This window comes from Nycticebus coucang, chromosome 18 (assembly GCF_027406575.1).
Source record: "Nycticebus coucang isolate mNycCou1 chromosome 18, mNycCou1.pri, whole genome shotgun sequence".
NCBI classification, from domain to species: Eukaryota; Metazoa; Chordata; class Mammalia; order Primates; family Lorisidae; genus Nycticebus; species Nycticebus coucang.
Window position 1 is genome coordinate 25,641,551 of NC_069797.1, and position 23,606 is coordinate 25,665,156.

The 23,606-nt window shown below is 46.4% G+C and overlaps 2 protein-coding genes and 1 non-coding gene across 6 annotated transcripts in view; 1 reads left to right on the forward strand and 2 right to left on the reverse strand.

The window, feature by feature from the left end:
* ANKFY1 (ankyrin repeat and FYVE domain containing 1) overlaps positions 1-6,258 on the forward strand; it is a 111,481-nt gene extending 105,223 nt beyond the window's left edge. For both annotated transcript variants that reach the window (XM_053570334.1, XM_053570333.1), the window contains exons 24-25: positions 1,553-1,643; positions 2,238-6,258. In XM_053570334.1, the coding sequence (XP_053426309.1) occupies positions 1,553-1,643; positions 2,238-2,370 (224 nt within the window). In that variant the 3' untranslated portion in view covers positions 2,371-6,258. The remainder of the gene's footprint in view (positions 1-1,552; positions 1,644-2,237) is intronic.
* LOC128570819 (neuferricin) overlaps positions 1-23,606 on the reverse strand; it is a 52,682-nt gene that overhangs the window by 24,766 nt on the left and 4,310 nt on the right. Inside the window, exons 2-4 of one of the 3 annotated variants that reach the window (XM_053570336.1) lie at positions 20,113-20,253; positions 17,067-17,253; positions 12,896-13,958 (exon numbers count right to left, since the gene is read on the reverse strand). In XM_053570336.1, coding sequence (XP_053426311.1) covers positions 13,742-13,958; positions 17,067-17,253; positions 20,113-20,253 — 545 coding nt within the window. In that variant the 3' untranslated portion in view covers positions 12,896-13,741. Of the gene's footprint in view, positions 1-12,895; positions 13,959-15,607; positions 16,496-17,066; positions 17,254-20,112; positions 20,254-23,606 lie in introns of those variants that run through there. The other 2 variants (XM_053570335.1, XM_053570338.1) reach the window with 2 other exon arrangements.
* On the reverse strand, positions 21,943-22,051 carry LOC128571326 (U6 spliceosomal RNA). The gene has a single exon (XR_008375757.1). It is a non-coding gene; the product is annotated as a U6 spliceosomal RNA (small nuclear RNA).

Sequence of the window (23,606 nt, forward strand, 5' to 3'; positions counted from 1 at the left end):
CCTGCCACAACAAACGGCTATTTTTAGAAACCAGGTCTCGCTCTGGCTCAGGCTGATTTTTGAACCTGCTTACAGGACTAGTTCTATGAATGAGATGAAGCACCTTGGAGCATTGTTGGGAGGGTCACTATTAGCAGTAACTTTCAAAGTGCTCTGCCTTGAAGCACCTGTCAGTTTCCTGCTTGCTCTGAACCTTCTAGAAATCTAGCAGCTCTGGGCAAGTCTCCTTTCTCCTGTCTCCTGGCTGCTTACCGTCACACCCATCCTCCTTAGGCTGCTTCACATTTTCTACAGACTTCGACATGGCCCTCCCTCACTGACTTCTCTTCTCTACATTCCTTTTGTGGAGAAAACTCCGATTCATTTCACATTTGTGAATCTGTATTCTTCCCCACTGAGGTGACAGAAAAAGTGAGAATGCCTTGAGTGCCTGTGTGTGCCTATGCTGTGTCATCCCACAGTGGAGACAGGCTGAGAGAAACCAGCTCAGAATGTGATCTCAGTGTAGGTGGCTTGCCCAAGGTCACAAAGCTGGTTTGTGGCTTCTAGTCTACCTTAATTTTCCCTATGCCATGCACCAAGCATCTGTTGTTTGGTCTTTCTGTTTAATTTTTTAAAATAACTTTTTCAGTAAGAGGTCAGCACTTGTGCCTATCACAGTGCTTTTGGGTAGAAGGTGCTTGGAAGTAACTGATTTCCATGCTGCTCCCTTCTGTGAGCTCTGTCTGCTTTTCCATGTAGAGCCCTCAGAGTCGTGCCTGCTAGAGTTGAGTTCAGTAAGTAAGTCCTGGTGATTGCTTTTCTTACTACACTGATAACTCCCAACCTACATGTGAAGACTGAACTCTGTAAGAAAGAGCTCTAGTTCTTTCTTTCCTTTTCTTTCTTTCTTTTTTTTGAGACAGAGCCTTGCTCTATCACTCCAGCGAGAGCACAGTGGTGTCCTCATAGCTCACTGCAACTTCCAACTCCTGTGCTGAAGCAATCCTCCTGCCTCAGCCTCCCAGAGTGCTAGGATTACTGGTGTAAGCCACTGCGCCCAACCTCTAGTTCTTTGTAGATCACTTTTCTACAGGTGGTCCCAACACAGACTCAGGCACTCCATCCAAAAGCCTTTGTCTCACTTCTGCTCCCTGCCTTCCCATATCCCACACTTGTGTTTAGTCACAAAATCTGACAAGATTGTCTCCTCAATTTCTTGTCTTGGTCCATCCTCTGTGCTCCCTGACCATTTGGTCTCAGCCTACACTTGCAGCTGTGTGTTCTCTGCCCCCTCCCCACCATCCCTTACCTGCCCACCCTCCCTACCTGGATGCATTTCCCACACAGACACTGTGCTTGTTCATGAGCTAAACACCCTTTTCTTTCCCCTCAGTCTGTCTGGCAAATAATGATTCTCCGTGGTCTCTGCTGTGAAGCTTTTCCTGAGCCAGTTAGAATATGTTGCTCCTTGTGTTGTTTTATGGACTGGTCTGTCTCCCTGCTCCCTCCCAGCCCTGAGTTCTGCGTAGCACAGTCACTGACAGAGCTAGTCCTCTCCTCTGTGTTACAGATATGCTATCGAAGGAGCCTCCATGGTGTGATGGCTCTAATTGCTACGAGTGCACTGCCAAGTTTGGAGTCACAACCCGAAAACATCACTGGTAAGATCCCTGTCCATACTTGCCAGAGGAGGGGTTTCTGACAATTTCATTGCTTCTCCCCTTTTCCATGATATGCTGTGAGCTTGCCACGGCCCTGCAGTCTCCTGGGGGCTTGACCAAGTGGAGGGATGAAATGACAAGAGTGAGTACACCCAGGATCCCACCAAGGAATGTGGGGAAGGCAAAAAGCAACAGACCGGTGGCTTTCCCAGTGGAAGCTGAGGGCGCACGCTAGTCCTGGGCAGCTACTTAGGCCACCCTGCAGCACAGCTGAGATGAGTTCTTGTCCCCACAGTGTGCCTGAGCTTGTAGGCTGCTCTGCGAGAACTAAGGCTAAGTGCTGAGCTGCTCTTAATCTTTTAAAAAGAAGCCGTCTTCAGTATCCTTTTAACCCAGTTATTGCCTAGAATTTCATTTTAATGGAATAATTGAACGTGAATTATTGTTAACTTTGCTGACTGGCAGGTGGCAGAGTTGACCACAGAGTACCAGCTGTGAGCTGGCCTTGCCCGCCAGGGGCACTGTTGTGCTTGTACTCACATGCCAGGAAGCAATCTGCTCTTCGTCTCATCCTTCCTTTCTTTGTTTCCACAGTCGTCACTGCGGCCGTCTTCTTTGCCATAAATGCTCAACCAAGGAGATTCCTATTATAAAGTTTGATCTGAACAAGCCTGTGCGAGTTTGCAACATTTGCTTTGATGTACTGACTCTGGGTGGAGTCTCTTAGTGAGCCCCAGGAGGGTCCAGGCCACATCTCCAGTCACCTCCCCAGCAGCTGCTCTGCTCACCAGCCTGCCCCACCCAGAGCAGGAGCTGGCAGTTGTCTTCCTGCAGCAATAGACTGGAACAATTAAGGACCATGGTGTGATAGATCTCATTTCAAATGATTCCATATGATCATCAGTGTATGTCAGACTGTGATCGATTCACTACTAGATATCTCACTAATTGGACCGGGCCATTCAGCCTAAGTGGTAAATGTGATTAGGAGTTAGACCCCATTCTGTTAGCAACATACAAGGACACTTTGAAAACCATTTTCCCTTCCAGTAGCTTAGGGTCCATCTCAGAGTACTCATGAAGTCTTCCTGCTTGGGCTGACTTACGAGGCAGAGCCTCACAGAATAGGAAGCTGGCTGCTTCATGACAGCTGGCTTAACTATAGGGTACGTGGCTGTGGACTTTTCTGCACAGTGTTTTCATAAAAATAATAGGATCCTCTTGCCCTGAAGTCTTTTTTTTTTAAGCAAAGCTGTATTTTTAGTGAGCTACCCCTTTTAAAAAGGTGAAATCTTTCTAAACAGGGTTCAAAGATGAGAGCTGAAAATCGTGGCCTTAACAACTGAAAGCTTTACCAGTGTTCATGCTACTGAGGTGTCAGGAGTGCAGTATGGCTGCTTGACTCCTAGCAGCCATCTCATTCTCTCGTCTTGCTGCGTCCTGTCTACTCAGTCACCCTGCCACTTGAGAGTGGCAGAGGAAATGCACTTTCCTTGTGCTGCACTTTTTATATAGCTGCATTATTGGTGATTCCAATTTTAAAAATTCCATATTCAGAAATACCCTCACACATCATTGCATCAGTGATTCTAATTATCAGCTTTAGACTGGCTGGATCTCTGATCTTAAAGGAAAAACTATAGCGTGTCTTTTAGAGCAAGAGAGTCATACAGGCCAGTTGGTAAGAAAGGAAATCAGTAAAGCTTCAGCCCCAGGGCATCTCCAGCTCAGGCCAGCAGGCAGGCCCTTTCTCCTTAACACGAATGCTTCTTGCCGAAACCTTCCCTAGTCATGCTGTGAATGCTGTTGGTTCCAGTTATGTTTCCCTTGTCCTGCTCCATGGGTCCAACACCCAAAGGTCCTGGCCAGTTGAGCACAGCCCCATTTTGGAAGGCTCTGGCATGTGTGCTAAATGAGGTGGCCAGAACCCACTGGGCCTTAGTCACTGCTAGTACATATTTTAACCCTGAGATATTAAACTTCTTTTGAAGGTTGGGCCAGTTAAAAAAAAAAAAACACATTTAAAGAGAAACTTTTACCACTTTTTTAAAAAACAAAACTACTCTGAGATGAACAATGTTAACACAGTTATACTGATTGAGACTCAATCATAACATGCTGATTTTTTTAGACATTTTAATAACCACTACATTTTTTGCATTAATGAAGTATGGGTATATGTGTAACAGGGACTAAATATTTTTTTGCAACAACCTGTTTTTTTGTTTCTTTCTTTTTTGGATAGTTGTATGTTCTCTCTTTTGCTGTAGATTCATACATTCTGTTGCATATGTGTGTAAAATGAGCTTATAAACAAGAGTGCTACTTTTTAAAAATATTTCTGTGATTTATAAGATATATGCTTCTATGTTAATATGAACTTGTGCACAATGTTTAAAGAAAAACTTAATTAGAAGAGTCCCCTGTCCCCTAGTCTGTGACATATTTCACATAGAATTTTTACAGAAAAATTCAAGTAGTCTTGGCAAACATTTGACCATGTGAGGCATGTGGTCAGTTTCCATTTTCTATTGCCTGAAAAAGGCCACAAGGAAGCAGAGCTTAGTTAGGTGGCTTGATTCTGTAATTAGAAAGTAAGATAATCATGGTTCGGATATGAATTGAGGTGGTTGATACACAGATAATTGTTCTTTTAATGTTCATGGTGGAGAGGGGAGGATGGGGATTCAAACAGTAAACAGGCTAATTGTTCTGCCCTGCCTACTGTACCAATTTCAATCACAAACTTGCCTATAATTGTACTTAAATTCTTAAGATCATGTTTGAAATATGTTAAGATCATGTTTAAAATATGTTGATTCAAGCTTCTGTTTCTTAGCAGAGTCCAGGGATAACAGTGGTTCTGACCAGCCATGAATTAGGGGGTACATTTTTTAGTTCTGCATTGGCTTCAGGATGCATTCATGAAGATATAGAAAAAGCATCTTTCCAATCTTAGGAAGTCTCCCTGACTATGCTGATGTTTGGTGGACGGCACTCAGCAGGTCCTTCGAGTGGTAGCTGTCCAGGTAGGACTCTAGCACACATTGCCCTGGCCGGGGCCAGGTGCACTCTTGAGGCCCTTTTGTGCTCTCCATGCTATCACAACTTGAATGACAGAACTGCCTAGCTGCTCCTGTTAAATTTAATCTGTAGCTTAAGTACTAGTAGGAAAAACTTAATTTTATTCTTTCAGAAAGTTGCCAATTATCATGAATGAGTAGAGCAGGAAGAATAAACTTTACTCAAACAGAATTTGCTGTATCAGTCAACCTTCTTATGCTGAAACCTTCTTAACTGCCTCTTACTCATCACCAGATTTATTATACAGTGTATTCTCAACAGTCTTCTTTTTTGTTTTGAAGACAAAGATACAAACCATATGCTATATATAAACTGAATGGCTTAAACTAATTTGCTACGATCCTGTCACACAGAAGTTTCCCACAAACTTAAGTGCCTACACTTAGGACTTTTTAACTTTCAGTTAATCTTCTTAGTGGTATCTCATTGAGTGATGTGTTAGAACATGTGTTCCATTTGGAGTTTTGTGCCTGTGCACTGTTAACCCTAATTACCAATTTAGTCGAGGCTGGATTAGATTGCTCAGTTCACCTGCCACATTCTCTCCAAGGAGTGGGGTCCATGTGACCTTTAGTCCTCTACCTCAGAACCCTGAGTCAGCTTCCTCAGTCTTCTCCCTGAAAGGGTCCCCGTGTGGAGCTCAGTGTGTGTGTGAGGTGTCACCACTCTTCTCATTCGTGTCCCACGCCAGTTGTACTGAACTGTTACTGCACTAATTCGTCCATAGGCATGGAGTGGAGGGAAAGTCTTGGGAGAGGGGAGAGGCTTGAACTTCATTTAAGTTCCCTTTATCTGGAGAAAAAGAACATTTCTGCACTATGTAATGCTTAGACCCGAAAGGCAAACTAACTTCCCAGGTGACAGTACAGTGTAATGCTTTCCTGACAGACACACTTCCCTCAGGACAAACACCAGAAGAACTACCTGAAGCACCAAAGCTTCCCACTCCCAGCGGGGAGAGGAGGAAGCAAAGGGGAAACAACTTGCCCAAGGGATTCGGAAGCCACATTCTCATTTTGTGGAGGTAACTTAGTGAAGAGCTAACAGTTTGACAAGACATCAACTAAACACTTAAAATCTCAGAAGTTATAGATGCCTTAAAGACTTTCTTTGGAAGATCTTTACCTGTACAGTTCCTTTTTTGTGTGGCGTAAATAATATATTAACCTATTACAACCGACAACATTGGTTTTCTGCAGCAAGGGAGTCTTGCAGTTGGGACTGCTCAACTTAATGATTGCCCCCTTGTGCAGATGCGTGAGCTGGCTGTTACCATGACATTCCTGTGTGACACCAAGGGGAAGGGCAGTAGCTGGGCAGAAACAGCAGGCACATGTTTGGGTTGATCACCTTGGCTTCCAGACCATTTGGGGTGGTGCTCGGTGTGGCTGATGACATCATATAGGACCATGGCGCTTATCAGCATTGTTTCTTTGAAGTCTGTGTAATGGAATGTATTTTTCAAATACTGATATTTGCATTTTCTGTAACAGTTCCTTATAATAAAATGAAGTAAAATTGTGCATTTAAAGTGGAAACTTTAACAAGATATTTGTAGTTACTTCTAATACAGAGGTAGCAATAAACATTAAAACCAAGTTAAAAAACTCCTGACGTGGATTTTTTTTTTTTTTTGTAGAGACAGAGTCTCACTTTATGGCCCTCGGTAGAGTGCCGTGGCTTCACACAGCTCACAGCAACCTCCAACTCCTGGGCTTAAGCGATTCTCTTGCCTCAGCCTCCCGAGTAGCTGGGACTACAGGCGCCCGCCACAACACCCGGCTATTTTTTAGTTGCAGTTTGGCCGGGGCCGGGTTTGAACCCGCCACCCTCGGTATATGGGGCCGGTGCCTTACCAACTGAGCCACAGGCACCGCCCGATAAATTTCTTTAGCAGCTACTCTTTGGGAAAGTTTGAATTCCAGCTTTGCTCAGAAACAGTGTTTGTTGACAGCAATCAGAAAGTGGTTGTTTTAGGCATACTGAGTAGCTACTTGAATTTACTGTGCTCTCATCCCAGACTTCATTCAGGTCACGGCAACGTGTGTGATCACAGGTTCTGCAAGAGAGCCTGGAATTCCCTCCCTGACTCCATTTTTCAGGAGTAAGTCAAGAGGATCCACTTGTGAGCTTCCTGATGGCTGAGGTGTGAAGGAAGGCCTGGCACTGTGTGCTTCAGGGAATACTAAAGTCTAGGGGCTTGCAAATTAAAATCCAGTGATCCCTAAAGTCTCTGTACAAATCATACAAATCTAGTAGCTTGCTTGGCCCTCACACATTCTTTTTTTTTTTTTTTTAATTTGGCCGGGGCTGGGTTTGAACCCGCCACCTCCGGCATATGGGACTGGCGCCCTACCCGCTGAGCCACAGGTGCCGCCCCACACATTCTTGAGCTAACTATTCACTTTCTTTATCTGTCTTCCATTTTGCACACCCCTCAGACCACCGTGATCTCATTCTCCGGTGGCTTTTCTCTTATAGTTAGTGGGCACTGTCAAGTGCTTCCCCAACAATCCCAGGTAATCCTGGTAGCCAGCCTTGAGGCAAAGGGTTAATTTAAGGACACTGTCACTGGTCACAATACGTGTAGCACACAGTAACCTGGCTTAGATTAACTTCCACAGGTTTTTGCCCAGCCAGGGTAAAGCCCTGGGTTTTTCTGCTTTTTCATTGACTAGTAGTATTGGGCAAGTTCCATAATTCTGTGACTTAGTTTCCCTGTCTGTAGAATGGAGACAGGGTGGTTCTTCCCGGCTCACAGAGTTGCCTGGAGGAAGGTAATGAGTCACTAGTAACAATAACGTGTCCTTCCTCTCACCCAGGCACCCAGACTCAGATGTGCACACCCAGGGTCTCTCTGGCAGATGGCACCAATGTATGCCACCCATTTTTTTTTTTTTTTTGCCATTTCATAATTTTTAATTCTAATTGGTAGAGATACTATAATATTAACTTTCTATAGGAGCAATAGATCTGATAACAGTCTAGCCTTTATAGAAAAAAAAATTTTTTTTAATTCTTTTTTTTTTTTATTGTTGGGGATTCATTGAGGGTACAATAAGCCAGGTTACATTGATTGCAATTGTTAGGTAAAGTCCCTCTTGCAATCATGTCTTGCCCCCATAAAGTGTGACACACACCAAGGCCCCACCGCCCTCCTTCCATCCCTCTTTCTGCTTCCCCCCCCATAACCATAATTGTCATTAATTGTCCTCATATCAAAATTGAGTACATAGGATTCATGCTTCTCCATTCTTGTGATGCTTTACTAGAACGCCACCCATTTGAAAGAATCTGGGGGCTGTACTCAGGGTCATCACCTTCTGAAAGACACTTGCAGACTTCCCAGCAGGCAGCATCCCAACCTGCCCATGGCCAGCTTTCAGAGCAAAGCAAGCTTGAGGCAGGAATCTCATGCTGAGATTTCCTTCAGGACGTTGGAGGGTAGCTGCCCAGCCTTTGCTTTAACACCATGCCCACTGGTGTGGCAGAGAGATCACCGGTCATGTGATCGTTGTTACAACTATTAGAAGAGGTGGGAGTATTTATGCTCCTTTTCTGGGCCACAAAATGGGAACTTCTCAAGGTTGGCTTAGAGATTAAATGAGAACAAAGCTCCTTGCATAGGGCTTGGCCTGGCAGTGTTCTCTGTTCCCTCTGCGACCAAATCAACTGTATGCTGAGCTTGTGCTGAACTTTCTTGGCCTCCATCAGGGAAGGCCTCACTCCTCCATGCTTTACCCAGGGCCACCTCTACTGGAGAGGGAAAAGAGTAGCATTTCTCTGGCAGTCACCATATTCTCAGAGCTGAGCCCTTTGGACCCAAAACTGACAACCTATTCTTGCTGAATAATTTGCCCTGACACGAGACATTTTACCAAAAGGTAAGTGGCCAGCACTAAAGAGGAAGTGAACTGAGTAGGCTCCCCAGCCAGCTGAAGTTATCCTGGAGCACAGGTTCAGGGTCTCGCATCAGTCACAGATCTATGCATGGCCAGAGCCCACACCTGGTTGGAATGACAGGATATCTTGTTCATTCCTTTTCTGTTATAGGAAACATCTCTGGAATTGGCCCTCATACTATCCCTCCCTTGCTACCTCAAGAATTGGCCTTTGGGGTGCCCTACCCAGGGTTTATTCCCCCACACTGTAAGCCCCTTGAGATCTGGAGCCTCACTATGCACACACACACACACACCCCAACACATGATGCCTAGCACACACTAGGTAAATATTTGTTGAATATTTTGGTCCTAAAGGAGGGCAAAAGCAGTGGCAGTGACTAGTTTCCAGTTAGCTTGGGGTTGAGGGCTGTTTTTGGATAAGAGAAGCCTCAGGTACTGAGCTCAAGTGCTGTCTGGAACTCAGAACAAAACCCTAATTTCAGTTGGCCTGGCTGGCTGTCTCTGCTCCCTTGCTACATAAACGTGCTTAAATACAGAAGATTGAAAATAGCACTGAATCAGGAGTCCAAGATCCTCCAGTTCTACACTCGGCTCCATTGCTCTGTGATCTCAAGTTCTATGGGCCCCAGCTGTCTCCTCTCCAAAATAGGTGCTAACTTGGTACACGTATCACGTGCTAGACACCATGGATACAGGTCTGTCTTCAACAAGTGAGGTCCAGTGTGAGAGTCTGATAGGAGATTTAGTTTTCTTTTTGTGGTTTTTTGGCCAGGGTTGAGTTTGAACCCGCCACCTCTGGCATATGGGGCCAGCGCCCTGCCTTTGAGCCACAGGCACCGCCCCTGATAGGAGATTTGTGATTAATGCCACTGTGATATAAATGTCTTTTGGGAGTCTAAAGCAAGAGAATAGCTTAAGCCCATGAACTTAAGGTTCTTGTGAGCTGTGACACTCTACTGAGGGTGACATAGTGAGACTGTCTCAAAAAAAATAAATTCTTTTGGGAGTGAGCACAGTGCTGTGGGAACTGAGGGGAAGTGTGTCTAAATCCAATTGCAGGGCTCCAAAGGGAGGACTGACTGAGCTGAATATTGAAGAAGAGGTTTCATTCCAGGCCAACGAAACAGCTCGTATGAAGGCACTGTGGGCATGACACAGTGAGAGGAACCAGTGAGGATGCACATGGGAGGTGACAGGCCAAAGAACAGCCTCCTGTGCCAAGCAACTGAAGAGTTGCACTCCTTATAGATAACGTGGAGATGCTGGGGAGGGTTCAGTGGGGAGGGCCCTGATCATCACTAAGAAAGATGACTCAGCAGTGTGGGATGGAGGGTGTGTAGTCAAGACTCCGCGGTGATCCAAGCGGGAAATGACAGCCTAAAGCAAAGGAGGAGTGCTGGGAACGGATGAGAGGATGGAGAGGAGAGAATTCAGGAGGTACAGCTGCCAGGATTTGGAGATGGGTTGGGAGAACAGGGGGGTGTGGTGATTGCCAGGATTCATACACCACGCAGCGGTGCCATTCGCTTGGAGGACAAGAAGAAACCCAGGAGGGAAGATGAAGATTGAATGCCAGGAGTGTAGAGTGTGAGGTGCCTACAGAAATGCTCTGGAAAGCAGCTTGTAGTAGAGATACACCCTTGGCAGCCTGAATGGTAGCTGAATTTGGAGTGAAAAGAACCAACTTGGAGAGGGAAGGGGTTCATGGCTGCAAGGGGGCTTTCAAGGAGACTAAGAAGGGTTGGCCAGAGGGAGAAAATGGAAAGAACTGTAATGCCAATGTTCTGATCTGGATGACTGGAGCGGCACTGAGGGCAGGTGCAACATGTCTTTACCCGGCTTGTGGCGGCTGGGAGCTGAGCTACACAGGTCCGCAATCCACACAAGTGGAAGGCCCTGTACACTTTTACACCAGGGGAATAGAGGCATGGTGCCAAGCAGCAGTTACTTAGCATGACCACGGTGTAGAGTTACGGTTATCTGGGGAAAAGAGCAACTTTCAGCAGCACCGTGGGTGAGAAAGCCCAATTTTTTCTGGCCTGTAAGAACAAAGCTTAGTGAAGATTTCTTGAAAAAATCTTGGGATCAATAGTGTCAAGTACCAGGCCGGTTGTGACAGCTCACACCTGTAATCCTGGCACTCTGGGAGGCTGAAGTAAGTAGATCACCTGAGCTCAGGAGTTTGAGACCAGCCTGAGCAAGAGGGAGACCCCATCTCCACTAAATATAGAAAAAGCTGGGCATTGTGGCGGCGCCTATATTCCCAGCTATTTGGGAGGCTAAGGCAAGATCACTTGAGCCCAGAGTTTGAGGTTGCTGTGAGCTGTGATGACACCAGGGCACTCTACCCAGGGTGATAGAGACTGTCACAAACAAAAGTGTGGGCTAGGCATAGTGTGGAGTGGCTGAGGCGGGTGGACTGCTTGAGCGCACGACTTTGAGACCAGCTGAGCAAAGTTAAGACCCCGTCTTTACTAAAAAAAAAAAAAATACAGGTAAACTGAGGCAAGAGGATCGTTTGAGCCCGAATTGGAGGTTGCTATGAGCTATGACGTCATGGCACTCTATCCAGGGTGACACTCTGTCTCAAAAAAAAAAAAAAAGTTTTAAGTACCACAGACATGATAAAGTAAATAGGTAAGAACTGAATGAATGTGGGGCCAGGCTTGGTGGCTCATGCCTATAATCCCAGCACTCCAGTAGGCCAAGGTGGGTGGATTGCTTGAGGTCTGGAGTTTGAGACAAGCCTAAGCAAGAGAGAGACCTTGTCTCTAAAAATTAGCTGGGTGTTGTGGCAGGTGCCTGTAGTCTTGGCTACTTGGGAGGCTGAGGCAAGAGGATCGTTTGAGCCCGAGAGTTAGAGGTTGCTGTGAGCTATTGATGCCACAGCACTCTTAACAAGGGTGATGAAGTTAGAATCTACCTCAAAAAAAAAAAAAAAAAAAAGAATGTGTCCATGGGAGTTGCCAATACAGAATCTACTCTGCTGTTGAATAGAGAAGGCCGCTGGCTGCTGCACAGTGAATGGTGGCTGAAAAGCAAAGTCAGTGAGCATAAGCCACTTTTTCAAAAAGCTTGGCTGGAATAGGAAGTAGATACAGTAGCGACAGAAGATTCTGAGCTTGAGGGAGACTGGTTTTATTTATGATGTGAGAGAAGTGAGCTATTTAATGTACAGGTAGGGGGAAGAGTCAGGAGGCAGGGAGAGGTTAACTGTAGGGAAAGGGCAGGAGAGGAAGATCCTGGTATGGGAAAAGAAGCTGCAAGTCAGAGCTGGGGCGTAAGGAACAGCTGTGGCCACAAGGCCAGGGAGCCACGAGTCTGCCAGTGGAGGGCAGGCAGCCTCCATCTTCTAGTCAGTGAATCTGGAAAGCTGTTTACTAAAATTAATGATGGAGAAAAACGAGAGAGAGAAAGGAAGGCTAGAGGATGTTTAGAATAACTGTTGAGGAAGAGTGGGAAAGGGAGTTGAGGTGAAGCCTTAGATGAGAAGCCAGGACCCTGTAGTCACACCAGTCTTCACTTTCTTGTCTGCAAAGTGGGAACACTCCTTGCTTCCACCTCCTTATCAAGAAGTCAAGAGAGAATGAGCCAGGTGCGGTGGCTCATATCCAAGAATCCCTTGAACCCAAGAGTTCAAGACCAGCCTGGCTAACCTGAGCTAGAGCAAGACCCCCCATTTCTAAAAATAGCCAGGTATTGTGGTGGGCGCCTGGAGTCCGAGCTACTCAGGAGGCTGAGGCAGGAGGATTGTTTGAGCCCAAGAGTTTGAGGTTGCTGTGAGCTAGGATGGCACAGCACTCTACCGAGGGCAACAAAGTGAGACTGTCTCACAAAAAAAAAAAAAAGACCATCCTGGGTAACAGCAAGACTTGTTTCCAAAAAACCCCTGACGTTATGCTAACTAGTTACCTCCTTCCAGCTGTGAAACCACTTTTTGCTCAAAATGCAGACTTCTCCCTTTGACAACAAAAGGAGAGAGGGCAGCACCTGTGGCTCAGTCGGTAAGGCGCCGGCCCCATATACCGAGGGTGGCGGGTTCAAACCCAGCCCCGGCCGAACTGCAACCAAAAAAATAGCCGGGCGTTGTGGCAGGCGCCTGTAGTCCCAGCTACTTGGGAGGCTGAGGCAAGAGAATCGCTTAAGCCCAGGAGTTGGAGGTTGCTGTGAGCTGTGTGAGGCCACGGCACTCTACCGAGGGCCATAAAGTGAGACTCTGTCTCTACAAAAAAATAAATAAATAAAACAAAAGGAGAGAAAAAGTCGGCTTTAATTTGCTGCTTTATTGAGAGATGTGGATTTGCTGTGTCCATATAAGCAAAAGCTTTCCTATTTCCAGGCTCAGACTACCTTGTTTTGTTATCACTCCTCATTGTAGTGGCCTGCCTATAATCAACTCTGCCAATTTTTGGCTGTGATTTCAAGTTTGCCTTAGAGTAGAGGCCTTACTTATAAGAAAGGTCGGGTGGCGCCTGTGGCTCAGCGGGTAGGGTGCCGGTCCCATATGCCAGAGGTGGCAGGTTCAAACCCAGCCCCGGCCAAAAAAAAAAAAAAACAGAAAGGTCATAAAAGTTAGGAGTCACAAGTTCAGCCAGTGGTGAATCCAGAACAGTTATGTTGACATCGCTAATTTATATGGCTTTGGGGGATGCGTCTGCTTCTTTCTGTTAAGAGGGGATGAGATAGCCTTTTTGTGCCAGAGCTCCCGATGCCTCACAAGGTTGATGCCACAGGCAGGGCTGTGCCAGCAGCTAGGCCAGGCAGCCTGGGAGGCCAGGGAAGGCCACTGTGGGAGCCCAGCGACTTGTTCTTTGTTCATCCAGTTATTTTGGAGTTGGTCATAGTTGTGGTCATTAACATCTGAGGGCTCAAAGGAAGATGGCAAGTAGATAAAGGGGAATAGTGGTAAAAACAGGCTGACCTGGGTGGGTTGCCAGGTTCTCCTTCAGTCACCTGCACAATGAGCCCACGATGACAGGCACGAGCCACATTTGCCAAGTATGGCTGGAGTCCTTTCAAACCCTTCTGTTTCATGTCAGGAGCCGTCCTAGGATCTATTCAAGTTTCAGGCAGGCCCCTTTGTGTGTTATCAACACGTAGGGCACCAGCTTAGAGTGGGAAGAAGCATGTGACGGCCAGCGGTGGGCAGCCTGTGTATTCCCCCAAGTTGGGGTGGTCCAAGTCCCCTCGATTTCTGTGTGGGGGGCTGTCCGGAGTCTGGTCACTAGGTGGGCCAGTTGTTCTCACACACACGCAGTGGGGCTCCTTAGCACCTGGCTTGTACAGCTTCCTGGGGACACCAATCCAGTCTCTGCTCACACCTCCACTGAGGATAGAAGGAAAGAGGACTTATTAATCCCAGAAGGGGAGAGGAGGAAGTAGTGAGCTGGGCCTTATGGAGATTAGAAGCCATTCCACTTCCTATCTTGGTGTTTCCCACAGCAGCAGCCTGCAGTGTTCAGCTCAAGCCTCCATGCTCCCTCCTGACTTCCTCCAGCTTCCTCTGCACCACCACCTTCAGGCCATGGGCCATGTTTCCTTTCACTGTGTCCTGGGGCCCTTGCCCTGTCCTTTTCTAGAAGCAGCACCACTTCCCTGAATTGTGTAACAGTTTTGAGGGGTTCTCCCCACTGGCCTTTGAGCTTCTCAGAAGCAATGTCTAGTTTGATTCCCTTCCCCACGACATCCTAGCACAGAGGAGTGTCTTGATCTTAGGATCTGGGCCACTTGGGTGGTGTTGGGCAAGTGAGGCAACATCCCATTTCAGGCCCATTGGGCCTTGGCCATCTGGGAGGCTCATAGCATAGGGTATAGTTATGAGGTGTCCTGTTCCCTACACAAATCCAGTCCTTGATGTCAACAGGCGTCAGAAATGGAGAATTCAACTCTGGCCCAACACAGCCTGAGCAACCTCCTATCCTAGGCAGAGGGACATAATTCACAGGACGGTATTGAGTCTCTCATGAACTCACAGGCCTTACAAAAGAAAAGTGAATGAGGTTCTTAGAATCGAAACCTCACATAGGTCCCAGAGACTAGGACCAGGATCACCTGCTATCAAAGAAACTGCCACTCAGTTAGGAACAGTCCCACATGTATGGATGTCAAGCTTTCCAAGGATAAGGCACCACAATGCCTCCCTCTTCCATCCATCCGTCCCTCCCTCCCATCATTAGTGATCCTTACCCCATCTACTCATTCCTCCTATCTCATGGGAGATACACACACACACGACAGAGGGATAGGGCCTCTGAGTTCACTGGGGGTGGGTGTGGAAGGGTTTTGTGGAGAAGACAGGGCATAACTCAGTCATGAAAGCAAGAAGGGTTCATTAGAGCAGAGGGCTTTGAGGGAGGGGCAGGAGGCGGGCTGGCCAAGGCAGCAGAGCTCAGCATCTGAGTGCACACAGGCCTTCTGGCACCCTCCTACCTGCATGCAGGCTTGGGTTCCAAGTTCATGGGTGTCCTAGCTCCTCCTCCCAAAGTAGGCAGGCCAGGTTCTCTTAGCTCTTTTTTCAGATACAAAAACACGAGAAACAGCCCTGGCCAAAAACTGCAAAAACACTAGAGAAGTTGTGTCCCTTCAAAATGGGGGCCAGAAAAGCGGGCAGGGTACCCTTCCTGCTATTTTTGCCCCTTCTCTGAATTAAAGCAGAGGAAATGTGTGACAGACATGGTAGCTGGGCCTAGAGAAAGCTGGTAGCTTTTACTGTTTGCTTTCATCCACACAATTAATTAGTCTGAAGGAGAACAAGGCCAGCCTCTCCTAGTGGAGGAGGATGGATCTAGACAGCATTTAGGGGCATGGCCCTTCTCCTCTCAGTGACTTACTGTCCTTCCTCAGTGAAAGCTGAGTTCTTATTTTGAGGCCCTAGAAGCTGGGAGCTTTATCTACTTTTTGGCTTTTTCCCCTTTCCAGAGCTCAAGGAGATCTGAGGGACTCAAGGTGAAGTTTGAGTCCAGGCTGGGCTAATGATTCTTTTTTTTTTTTTAAGGCAGTCTCACTATGTTGCCCTGGGTAGAGTGAGTGCCGTAGCGTCACAGCTCACAGCAACCTCAAACTCTCCGGCTTAAGCAATTCTCTTACCTCAGCCTTCCAGGTAGCTGGGAGTACAGGAGCCCACCACAACACCTGGGTTTTTTTTTTTTTTTTCTTGAAGTTGTTGTTGTTTAGCAGGCCCAGGCCAGAATCAAACCCTCCGGTCTCTGTGTATGTGGCTGGTGCTCTACTCATTGAGCTACTGGCCTAATAATTAAAGCAGGAAAAGTCTCCAGCTTTCCAAACCAATGAAGAAAATCCCTGTAGCAACATGTCTAATGAGGTTCACCTCACGTATTCTTACAGGGAAGGACTTTTTTTTTTTTTTTTTGTGAGACAGAGCCTCAAGCTACCGCCCTGGGTAGAGTGCCGTGGCATTATAGCTCACAGCAACCTCCAACTCCTGGGCTCAAGAGAGTCTCCTGCCTCTGCCTCCCAAGTAGCTGGGACTACAGGTGCCTGCCACAACACCTGGCTATTTTTTGGTTGCAGCCGTCATTGTTGTTTGGCAGGCCCCTGGAATGGATTTGAACCCGCCAGCTCAGGTGTATGTGGCTGGTGCCTTAGCTGCTTGAGCCACAGGCGCCGAGCCAGGGAAGTACTTTTCTATCAGCCTGCACTCCAGGGCATGACTCGCAACATGTACAGCACGGCGTGGCAGCATCACTGTGTGTTCCCTTCCTGCCTCCTGCTCCCGCTGTAGGCAGGGATGGGTTGTGCTGACAAACAGGAAACTGAGGCCAGGGATGCCTAAACAGGCCAAAGCAAGCAAGAAATGGTACTTGTGTCTTCTTGTTCCAGGCCAGGTTTTCTTTAGCAGGGTCTCTGGGGGATTTAGGGGGAAAATTAAAAAAATTTAAAAAAGATGCCTAATATTTTCATTCACTTTTCTAGAGTGAGGTCCCAGCATCAGTAATTTTTTAAATTCCCCAGAAGATCAAATCTTTAGCCGAAGTTCAGAATCATTATCACAAGAGTGTAGTATTTTTATTTTTTTGTTTTTTTTTGATACAGAGTCTCACTGTACTGCCATCAGTAGAGTGCCACGGGGTCACAGCTCACAGCAACCTCAAACTCTCGGGCTTAAGCGATTCTCTTGCCTCAGCCTCCCAAGTAGCTGGGACTACAGGTGCCTGTCACAACGCCTGGCTATTTTTTTGTTGTAGTTGTTATTGTTGTTTAGCAGGCCCAGGCTGGGTTCGAACCTGCCTGACCTGATGTATGTGGCCAGTGTTCTAACCACTGAGCAACGGGTGCCAAGCGCGAGTACAGTATTTTTGAAAAAGTTCCCCTGGGTTAACAATCAATTCCTGGTCGCAATGAAAAACGCAGACATGATAACCTAGAAGTTGGATTTGGGACAGGGGTGGGAAGGAGCAGAAAGGAATCTGTTTACCTTTCCTGGGAACACCAGAACCGGCTGCCCCTGGTTGAGCTCCACTCAGCATTGCATGGTGGAAACTTCTGCTTCACTTTCAGTTCCTGTTTATTTGCTTCCAAAGCTTCGGTAATCATAGCTTCCACCCGCATCAGTTCTGGGGTAGGCAGTCCATCCTCCCTGTAGAACCTTCCTCTCACTCTCCCTATAGAACATGAAAGTGGATATCAGAGTAACACTGGGAGTGAGGCATGGACAGATGCTTAGCTTCTTAGCAGTTGTGGTAAAGCTCAAGTTCTAGGATTTCCTTTTTTTTTTTTATTGTTGGGGATTCATTGAGGGTACAATAAGCCAGGTTACACTGATTGCAATTGTTAGGCAAAGTCCCTCTTGCAATCATGTCTTGCCCCCATAAAGTGTGACACACACCAAAGGCCCCACCGCCCTCCCTTTCCTTTTTTTTTTTAAAGAGACAGGGTCTCGCTTTATCGCCCTCGCTAGAGTGCAGTGGTATCACAGCTCACAGCAATCTCCAACACCTGAGCTTAGGCAATTCTCTTGCCTCAGCCTCCCGAGTAGCTGGAACTATAGGCGCCTGCCATAATGCCCGGCTATTTTTTTTTGTTGCGGTTAGGCCGGGGCTGGGTTCGAACCCACCAGCCTCAATATATGGGGCTGGCGCCCTACCCACTGAGCCACAGGTACCACCCAAGTTCTAGGATTTCTGACTTTAGGACCTTACATTAGTCTGCTGGTGCTCAGTGATTAAGAATTTACATTGGGGGCGGTGCCTATGACTCTACTCTGTCTCTACAAAAAAAAAAAAATCATATTGGAGGGACGTTTAGTGCCTTCAATCCCAACCTATCTCAACATCTTACAAGACCCCAGGTAGTATTATCATTTCTCTTCAACCTTAAGAGTCCTCCTCCAATATCGAAAGTCTTAGACAGCAGTTCCTTGGGAGTAGAGTCATGTGTAATTCCTTTATCAATGCTGCACAGTGCTTTGGGCACATAGTAGTTATTCAATGAATGTATGAGGAATGAAGTGCTTGTTGGCTAACATCAAATTATTTTGTCTTAAGTAACTATAAACAAGGCATTTACTGAGCATTAGTCAGTGTCAGGCTCTATGCTAGCACTTTGCCATTTTTTTTTTTTTTTTGGAGACAGAGTCTCACTTTGTCACCATTGGTACAGTGCCATGATGCCACAGCTCACAGCAACCTCAAAGTCTTGGACTTAAGCGATTTTCTTTCCTTAGCCTCCTAAGTAGCTGGGACTTGTGACAGGTGCCCGCCACAATGACTGGTTAATTTTAGAGAAAAGGTCTGTCTCTGGCTGGTCTTGAACTTGTGAGCTCAAGCAATACACCCGCCTCGGCCTCCCAAAGTACTAGGATTACAGGCGTGAGCCACTGTGCCTGGCCTGTATATCCCAATAAATCTTCATCCCCTGACAAGTTCTGGGGTTTCTGGTGACCTAAAAGACCCCAACACAGCCCCTATCCTCAGAATGACCTAAAAGAGGGCAGGAACTGTACTCAACTCATCCGTGGTCCCCATGAGGACCATTATCAATACCTGATGTTCAAATATATCCTAATGATAACTAAAATCCTTCTAAGACATTTCCAACCATATGCCCCACCCCATCCTCAACATGTTACCCATTGTTCAAATGAGACCAGTTTTTGTCTCACTGAGCACATCAGGAATACTTTCATTTCGCTTGCTCCTCAAATCTCAGTACGAACTATTTTGTCTGGAATTTTTTGCCCATTTAACAGGACCCCAAAGCTATGCTTTTGTGTTCTTTGTGGGGTTTTTTTTGTTTGTTTGTTTTTATTTGAGATAGAGTCTCACTTTGTCACCCTTGGTAGAGTGCTATGGAGTCATAGCTCACAGCAACCTCAAATTCTTGGGCTCAAGCGATTCTCTTACCTTAGCCTCCGTAGTAGCAGGGACTATAGGCACCTACCACAATGCCAGGCTATTTTTTTTTGTTTAGTAGGCCCAGGCCAGGTTCAAACCCACCAGCCCCAAAGCATTGTGGCCAGCACCCTAACCAGTGAGCTACAGGCGCCCAGCTTGGCTTCTTTTCTTTACTAACCCAGTAATGTTTCAACCTTGGTTTAATGGCCTTGTGGGGAAAAGGAAGAACCTGGCCCTCTGAAGCCCAGATGGGGAGAGGTCAGTGCCTCAATGGTTGACCTAGTTGTGGTCTCAGGAATGATCTGGGGCAGATTGAGAGAAAACAAAAAAAGGCATGTGGCAGGTTGGAATGGCAAAGGCCAACAGTGGGATGAAGGGAGCACAGGTGTTAATAAAAATGCTGGGGTTCTCAGAAAAGGTAACCCAAGCTGTAAGGACAGAAATAGATAATTCAGAGGGATTGGAGGCAGGCCTGTTCCAATGAGAAGTGACATAGCATTCCTCAGGAAGTTAGACATATCCAAATGGGGCTTCAGTGAGTGTGCTGATGCCAGAGGCCTGGAACAAAGTGAAAGAGGGAAGTGGCCCTTCTGGAGCTGACTGTTCAAGGATAGTATAGACAACCACTGGCTTCAGTATAACTAAGGCCAAAGCAAGTGGCTTAGCAAGCCTCTCCCAACATTAAGAGTGAAGGACACAGGTTCCCCATTCATCTCCTTGTGAGGCTTGCTGCTCCACTAACAACCAAAATTTAAAAAATCTGAAAAAAATTCATAACTGTTTTTCAGATTTTAACCTTGAGCCAAATCTCTAAAGAATCTCAGCCCTGGGCAGTGCCAGTGGCTCAGTAGGGAGGGTGCCGCCCCCATATACCGAGGGTGGGGGGTTGGAACCCGGCCCCTCCCAAACTGCAACAAAAAATAGCTGGGCATTGTGGTGGGCGCTTGTAGTCCCAGCTACTCGGGAGGCTGAGGCAAGTAAATCGCCTAAGTCCAGGAGTTGGAGGTTGCTATGAGCTGTGGCCCCACAGCACTCTACCGAGGGTGACAAAGTAAAACTCTGTCTCAAAAAAAAAACTCAGCCCTTAAAAAAAACAGTTGCAAGACAACCAAATGGTGGACTACCTACCAACAAGGACATAGTTTTTCTCATAGAATGAACGCCAGTTTTGAAGTATCAGCATCTCAGAGGATGACAAGTCAGATACATCATCCACAAGGCTGGCTTCAGTGTAGTCCCCGGTCACAAACGCTCTGGATGCATCTCGGCCTACAGGAGAGGAGTTTCCATCAGATTAGGCTGTAAACACTGACACCGTACCAACTCAATCTGTTTTCTAAGAAAAATCTCCTGATAGCCCCTACTCCTCATCCCCAGGGAAATGTGATCCTCACTCCTTGGTAACAGAAGCTCCTGATCCTGGGACACATATCTCTTTGGCATCTGTCACATTCTTTCATCTACTTTCTGCAACACTGAACACAGCTGCCCACAGCTGCCCACTTCTTTTGGCTTTCATGATAGTACACTCATGGTTTTCCTCCTAACCTATCTTCTCATGGTCTACCAGCCTAAGGGGGCAGTTACTGTCCACCATCTCTGTTCCATCCACACCCTCTCACTTGACAATCCTACCCACTCCTGTGGTTCCAAATCCTACCTACACACCAAAGAAGTGAAATCTGTATCTTTAGCTCAGATTCCTCCCAAGCATCAGCCCTATATATCCCACTGTCTATTTAACATCTCCTGGTTGTCTTACAGACATCACAGGTTTAAAACGTCCACACTGAACTAATGGTCATTAGCACCTCCAGCCCCCCTAAAACTCAATTCTACTCTAGTGTTTCTTATAAATAATGTCAACCAGTTGCTCGATCCAGAAATGCAGTTTTTTTTTGTTATTTTTTTTTGCAGTTTTTGGCCGGGGCTGGGTTTGAACCTGCCACCTCCAGTATATGGGGCCAGTGCCCTACTCCGAGCCACAGGCGCTGCCCCACAAATGCAGTTCTTGACACCTCCTTCACCCCTCACATCCAATCAGTCTCCAAGTCCTGTATTTCCTTCCTAAATAGTTCTTATATCAGTCTGCCTGTCTCTACCTCCCACTATGCCCAGGTGCCATCACCTCTCCCCTGAACTCCTACAGTAGATCTGCCCTAGTAGATCTTCCCTCATTTATTCTTACCCCACAATCTATTCTTCATACAACACTGGACAGATATTTTACACACAAACTGATCGTGTCATCCCTCTGTCAAAAAACCCTCAGTGGCTTCCCTTTGCCCTGTGATAATGTTAATTTGGTGTCCCGCTCTCGCTGCTCCCCCCTTGCCTTGCCACTTTCTTCATTCTGGTGTGCTGTGACGCCTGCTTCTCTCTCCTCCCTGACTAGATTAGGGCCTCTGGTGATACCACTACTTTTTCCTCTTAACACCTGTTAAACAAAAATCATTCATTAACTGTGTGATACCCATTTAATGTCTATAAGATTGAGCCACAGGCGTTGCCTGTCTACAAGTTTTTTATCAGGGAAGAGAATGCCCTATATACTATTATTAGAATTTCCCAGTGTCTGGTACAGTGCCTGTTCTTTTAGTAAATTCCCAACAAATATGGACTGAATGAAATGCATATGTTTACAGACAGCTTATTCTAGCCAATTGATTTTTCCTTTTTTTTGTAGAGACAGAGTTTCACTTTATGGCCCTCGGTAGAGTGCCGGGGTGTCACACAGCTCACAGCAACCTCCAACTCCTGGGCTTAGGAGATTCTCTTGCCTCAGCCTCCCGAGTAGCTGGGACTACAGGAGCCCGACACAATGCCCGGCTATTTTTTTTTTTTTTTATTGTTGGGGATTCATTGAGGGTACAATAAGCCAGGTTACACTGATTACAATTGTTAGGTAAAGTCCCTCTTGCAATCATGTCTTGCCCCCATAAAGTGTGACACACACCAAAAAATATGGAACGCTTCACGAATTTGCGTGTCATCCTTGCGCAGGGGCCATGCTAATCTTCTCTGTATCGTTCCAATTTTTTAGTATATGTGCTGCTGAAGCGAGCACCCGGCTATTTTTTTTGTTGTTGCAGTTTGGCTGGGGCCAGGTTTGAACCTGCCACCCTCGGTATATGTGGCGGTGCCCTGCCCACTGAGCCACAGGCGCCGCTCTTTATTTTTTTCAGACAGAATCTCACTTTGTTGCCCCCAGTAGAGTACTGTGGTGTCATACCTCACAGCAACCTCAGACTCCTGGGCTTAAGCAATTCTCTTGCCTCAACCTCTTGAGTAGCTGGGATTACAGGCACCTGCCATAATGCCTGGCTATTTTTAGAGGTGGGGTCTTGCTCTAGCTTAGGCTGTCTCGAACTGGCGATCTGCTCGCCTCAGCCTTCCAGAGTGCTGGGATTACAGGCATGAGCCACCTTGCCAGCCCTGAGCCAAATGATTTTTCAACAAGAATGCCAAGAAAATCCAATGATGTAAAGAAAAATCTTTTTAACAAATGGTGCTAGAACTGAATAGTTGAATTGGACCCTTACCTCAGAACACAAACAAAAATTAACTCAAAATGGATCAATGACATGAATGTTTCAGCTGAAAATATAAAACACGTAGAAGAAAACACAGGAGTAAACTCTATGTCCTTAGGTTGGGCAATGGTTTCTTAGGGCACCGAAAGCACAGTAACCAGAGAAAAAATAGATAAACTGGATTTGATCAAAATTAAAAACTCATCAAACAGGCCAGTCAAGAAAGTGAAAAGATGAGGTGGCTCATATCTATAATCCTAGCACTCTGGGAGGCTGAGGTGATGTATTGCTTGGGTTCAGGAGTTCAAGACCAGCTTGAGCAAAAGTGAGACCCCATCTCTAAAAATAGCTGGGCATGTGGCAGATGCCTGCAGTCCCATACTTGGAAGGCTGAGGCAAGAGGATTGCTTGAGCCCAAGAGTTTGAGGTTGCTATGAGCTATGATGCCCCACCACTACCACTCTACCAAGGATGACAAAGTGAGACTCCATCTCAAAAAAAAAAAAAGGAAAGTGAAAAGACAACTGACAGATGGGAGAAAATATTTGCAAGTCAAATATCTGATTAATGTTCAGTATTCAGAATATATAAAGAACTCATAACCCAACAATAGAAAAACTGAGGCAGAGGATTGCTTGAGATCAAGAGTTGTTGTGAGCTAGGACACCAGGGCTCTCTACCCAGGGCAACAGCTTGAGACTCCTGTCTCAAAGAAAAAAATAATAATAATAATAAAAAGACAATCCAGTTAAAAAATGGACAAAGTGGTTGGCTTGCCTGTAGCTCAGTTGGTAGGGCACCGGCCACATACACCAAGGCTGGCAGGTTCAAACCTGGCCTGGGCCTGCTAAACAACAATGACAACTGCAACAACAAAAAATAGCCAGGCATTGTGGTGGGCACCTGTAGTCCCAGCTACTTGGTAGACTGAGGCAAGAGAATCACTTAAGCCCAAGAGTTTGAGTTTGCTGTGACGCACTCTACAGAGGGCACCATCGTGAGACTCTGTCTCAAAAAAAAAAAAAAAAGACAAAGGATTTAAACAGATACTTCTCCAAAGAAAACATACAAATGGTTGACAAGCACATG